Source organism: Vombatus ursinus, unplaced genomic scaffold, assembly GCF_900497805.2.
Source record: "Vombatus ursinus unplaced genomic scaffold, bare-nosed wombat genome assembly UNPS02015255.1, whole genome shotgun sequence".
Classification (NCBI taxonomy): Eukaryota; Metazoa; Chordata; class Mammalia; order Diprotodontia; family Vombatidae; genus Vombatus; species Vombatus ursinus.
In genome coordinates this window covers 34,299,469-34,304,780 of record NW_020955033.1, presented here as the reverse complement: position 1 = coordinate 34,304,780, position 5,312 = coordinate 34,299,469, and the positions used below count along the sequence as shown (strand labels likewise).

The 5,312-nt window shown below is 40.2% G+C and overlaps 1 protein-coding gene across 1 annotated transcript; it reads right to left on the bottom strand.

The window, feature by feature from the left end:
- Nucleotides 1-2,230: 2,230 nt before the first annotated feature.
- On the bottom strand, nucleotides 2,231-3,133 carry LOC114031780 (leucine-rich repeat-containing protein 30-like). The gene has a single exon (XM_027846889.1). It carries the CDS (start codon nucleotides 3,131-3,133, stop codon nucleotides 2,231-2,233), a length of 903 nt encoding a protein of 300 aa, XP_027702690.1.
- Nucleotides 3,134-5,312: the final 2,179 nt, after the last annotated feature.

Below are 5,312 nucleotides of genomic sequence, written 5' to 3'. Positions count from 1 at the left end.
GAGCTCACGTATGAATGTATTACTATACTCTCATGTTTCATTGATAACAGCAAAAATTGGCCTGGACTTCTCCCCTTTTTTTGGATAACTCACTTTTAAGACTATTGGGAAAAAAATTACTAGCTATTCAATCACTATTCATTCATTCAATAAACATTTATTAAGTGCCCACCATGTGCCAGGCACTGTGTTACTAAAAGTAAAATCAAGTTTTTTTCCTAGAGCAACTCTTGGAATTCCAATATGGAAGCCCCACAAATAGATATGATAAAGTCATGTTTCTTCCCTGGGCCTCACTTTCCTCATCTATAAAATGAAGTGGTTGGACTAGATCAGAGATATCAAACTCAAATAGAAATGGGGACCACTTAACCGTACATAAGGATCCTTGCTGGCACAAGAAAACCACATGTTAACATTGTCTATATTCTGTTGTATTTTTATTTATTTTATTAAATAGTTCCCAAGGATGATCTTTAAGGTACTTTTAGCACTAAGTCTAAGATCTTGTAACTTAAACTGAGAACCCCCAAATAAATTGCATATTATATATGCAGCTACCCTGGAACTTGTGGGAGGGGTGGTGGTCCCAGAGTGTGAAGGAGTTGGGATGATGCTCTTACATTCTTAAAGTTAGAACAGCTTTTGTTCTTAATTTACTGCTCAAATAACATTCTGCTACAAAACATTTCACGAATACCTGCATAGAGGCTCTAAAAGGATCTGTCATTACCCAAAGCAATGAGAGAGAGCTAGAAGAAAAATAGGTAAATACTGGCACAAGTCCTAGTATTATATGGTCCAATTATTGACAAATAGTCAATCATCCAGTATAACTGGCCCTTTGATGATCCAAAGATACCGTCCTTTCCTGATTAACCATTTTTCTTCTAGGCATTTATCTCCTAGAAGATGAAATGTTAATGTCTTAGGTGTCCCTGACTGCCAGCTGAGCTTTAAACTCCATTGGCCTCTCTGATAAGAACAGTGGAGCCGCTTATCCCAGTGTCCTTGATCAACTGACAGCTGTTTTCTTCTATAATAAAAGTACATCACATTTTTTACAGTGCCTCCTGCCTAAAGATACCAGAATGCTTTACAAATGTGATCCTCAGGTTTTTTAAACACCCATCCCTGAAAGGCAGGTGGTAAATACAGCTACCTCGCAATTAGAAAGAGAATACTTATTCTCTTGTTGAATTATTCAATTCCATACAATAAACATTTATTTAACACCTACTATGTGGCAGGCACTGTGCAAGGCACTGAGGATTTAAAACACACATACACACACACAGAAAATAGCATAGCCTCTGCCCGCAGCAAGCTTACATTCTATTAAGGGATGGGGTGAATAGGAGAGCTATATCATGTCCACACATAAATAAGCACAAAATATATACCAGATACATTCAAAGTAATTTGAGGAGGTCACTAACCACTGAGGAATCAAGAAATGCCTCTTCAGAGAGGTGGCTCTTCCTTCTCTCCTGATGATAGCAGAATGAGGTGATTTAGCTATTGGGTAGTATTTTTGTTTCAACAAGTTTTGGGATGTGGGAGGAGAAACAAAGTCAAATGTTTCATTAAAATGAATTTGTTATATTACCTAGGAACTGTATTTCACCCCTCTGCCTTCCACTAACATGGGTAAGCAACCACATTCATTACAGCTTATCAAATTTTGTCTGGACGACACAGACGTTAGAACTGCTTTAAAATGTTAGCAGAACATTGTTGCCATTTTGCCCTGATCTGGTCCGTGATTCATTCAGGTGAGATCAGGGCAACTTCAGTTCTGTCCTGGCCCCCATCTACCCTTCATAGGGAAACTGAGGCTCAAAAAGCAAAATGGCTTCCCTTTCAGTGGTAGACTGAAGGGCTGAACCCTTCTCTAGATTTCCAGTCTACAAACTGGATCTCACTGATTTTTAGGAAGACTTTGTTTTTCTTTAAGAGGAAAAACAAAGGTGATGTAAAATGTAGATGCAGAAAGAATTTTAAATAGCTTATAGAGGTTATAAGAAACAAAAGCAATGACCAGCACAGATTTAAAATAAATGATCCCCATAGAACAATTCACTCACATTCGGCGATTATTCAGCAAGTCTGAAATAAAAGCATTTGCAAACACTTAGAAGCAATGAAGTCGAAATCTCAGACCAGGAAAGTGCACCCGTGGGACTGAGTGTGGATGAGGGGATGCACAGTCACATTTCAACTGGACAAATCAGCTGTGCTTTTTGTCTTTCAAGTAGCTGAAGAGCAGGTCCAGGCCCCCCTCCACCAGATCTGGCAGAGGCTTGGAGAGAGGGTTATGAGAAATATGCAGTCCTTTGTCCATGGGATTCCAGGCGATCCTGTCCAATCGACTGAGCAAGTAGAGTTCATCAGGTAGCGTCTGGATATCGTTGTTGTTTAAGTTCAGCAGCTCAAGTGTTGTAACTAAGCAGAGAGACCTTGGGAAGGAGTGGATATTGTTGTTTTCCGCGATGAAGATCTGTAAGCTTACCAGGCTCTGGATGCTCTCGGCAATGTTTTCCAGCCGATTGGAGCCCACGTGAAGGAAATCTAACCCCTTCAGCGAGAACACAAAGATGGGGATGTGCGCAAAGCAGTTGTTGCTCAGATTCAGTTTCCTCAATCCAGAAAGTTCCGAGTAGGTGGAAGGGAGGTGGGAGATGTAGTTGTGGGACAAACTCAAAACTTCCAGGCTCTTACAGAGGCTCAGCTCGGGCGGCATCTCTGTCAGGCAATTCATGTTTACAAATAGAACCTTCATGCTCCTGAGCAGTCCAATTTCTTTGGGCAGGCTCTTTATGCGATTCCCACACAGATTCAGCACCACGATCCTCGTCAGTTTCCCCACCTCTGCCGGGACCACCATAAGCTGGTTATGGGACAGGTTGAGCTTTTGGATTTCGGACAGCCCCCACAGAAAGTCGGGAATGTCAGTCATTCCCTTGGTGACCAAACTGAAGCTGATATGTCTCATGCCCCTCTTCAGCAGTGACCTTGGGTCCTTTCCCACAAGGACATCATCCCATTGAGAAAACTTCTGTCTCTTCTTTGCCAGCAATATTCCCTTGGGGTCCTTATTCTTGGAGACATCACTGGACTGCTTGGCCCCCATGACACTGTCTTGGGCCCTATAGCAAACTCTTCTGGGTAGGGAGTTTCACCTTCACCACCAGCCCCAAAGCAGTTGCAGATTGGAAATCTGAGCAAACAACGTGTTAACTGGGTATTTTAGCCCCAGGAAACTTTGTGAAAAAAGTCAAGATTAGAAGACCGTTGAGGTAGAGATACTCTTGAATGGTCAACAGGGGCCTTCCAGTAAATGATGAAGTGGAACACTTTAGTCTGGGTTTAGGTTGTTTCTCTTAGAGCAGCCGGGCTGTAATGAAACACTTGGTCCTGAAACTGCTAAATAGATCTGCTCACTTCATGCTGAATGCCATGAGGCAGCTGTCACTGTCATTCTGTCTGAGCTTTATTGAACTGATATGTGTCTTCATTGCAAGCAGGTCACAGAGAGCCTGGATATAACTTTACCATCTCAGCTTTTCTTGGGTAACTCAGTTGAGCAGGCAATTAACATGAGCTCAGGAAAAAAAAAGAAGAAGAAATAGAAGAAGATGAAGAAGTAAAGACAGCAAAGAAACCAGTATAAGGAGCTGGAATTCACTTTAAAGGTGTGGTTTGATCCTTCTGGATCTGTTTGGTTTAAACTTGTTCTAAATACTAATGGGAAATATGAGTTTCAAAAAAGTTAATAGTAATAATGATACTAATAATACATCAGAAAATTTCATACATTCACTTTAAAAGCTGGGTTCATACAATTGTTTAAACATTTGTGTTGCTGCTTGTGGTTTTAGACTGAAAATAGGATGAGAAGAGATAGGGTGGTATGATGGTTTGAATGTGGGACTTAGGAGTCTGAAGACCTGAGTTCAAATCCTTCCTTAAGTCACTTAATCTCTCTCTTAGCCACAGTTTCCTCTACTGCCAAATGGGCTTAATTACAGCTATGACATCTTCCCTACTTCACAGGATTGGTTCAAGGTTCAAATTCAATTCCATTCTATAAGCATTCATTAAATGCCTACTATATGCCAGGCATTGTTTTAGACATGGGGGAGAAAAAGGGCAAAAATGAAATGGTATTGGATATCCTAATCTGAAGGAGCTTATATTCTATTGAGGGGAGGGAGAGAACAATATTTGCACAGATAAGTCTATATGAAATATCCCACAAGTGTTATTGCAGTTTAAAGCTTCGATAGCTAAAAACTACCCTAAGATTTTTAGGACACCCTGTACATAAATATGATTTTGTCAAGAAGCAGTAATAGCTCAGGCAATCAAGAAGGGTCTCTTGAAAGAGGTGAACCCTGTGCTGGGACTTGAAGAGAGGTTAAAAGTTCCAAGAGGCAGAGGTATCCATTCCAGACATGAGGTGAAGCCTATGCAAAGAAGGGCACAGAGATAGGAAATGGGATGTCTCAAATGATGGGATGAATTCTCTTTATCAACCTTAAAGTTTTACATGTTTCAATGATTGCAATTATCTCTAAAAATAATTGCTTCACTCACCATGGCTTTTTTTCTGTTTCTCTCTATACATTATAGCTATTGATATTAGGAAGAGAGGGGGAAAAAAAGTTGTTACCTCTACAGCCTGGATTCTGTACCTGGCTTTTTGCTCACTGCCTCTGTTGAGGCCTTGATTCAGAAAAATACTGCTTTTAGTGTTAATTCTCTCAGGTCTGAGGTAGAAGGCACCTAAGACACCAGGAGTAAAAAGGGCTCTTTGCTTCCTCTTCAAGCAATGCAATAAGTTCTCTCTGTGTTTGCCTGAGGTAAATCATGACTTCATTGATTTTGGTTTGGTGGCTGCCAGCTATCCCTATATTCCTACTTAGGCCAAGCCAAGGAGATCTTTGTCACTGTAGAAAGTAAAGGAAGCCAAATTGAACTTAACATAATCGATTAGGCTTATTATTGGTTTTAAGGCAAGGTGTGGTCTTTTTGAAGCCTGGGAAGAAATTTGGGGATGGTCCTTTACATTATGTTCCTCTTTACACAGTGTGTAAAACTTAAGCATTTCTTTATGCATATTATTATTTTATTTTTATTAGTTTATTACTCATAGCAGGCAAGTGAAACTTTAAATTTATATTTGCTCAAATAAAATTGAGGTAAAATTTAGACTGTTCTGCTCCCAAAACCATATTGCCAGAGAGAGAGAGAGAGAGAGAGAAGAAGAAGAAGAAGAAGAAGAAGAAGAAGAAGAAGAAGAAGAAGAA

What these genes read in the sequence shown, in the direction of transcription:
- LOC114031780 (XM_027846889.1), bottom strand. Translation starts at nt 3,133, where the DNA reads ATGGGGGCCAAGCAGTCCAGTGATGTCTCCAAGAATAAGGACCCCAAG.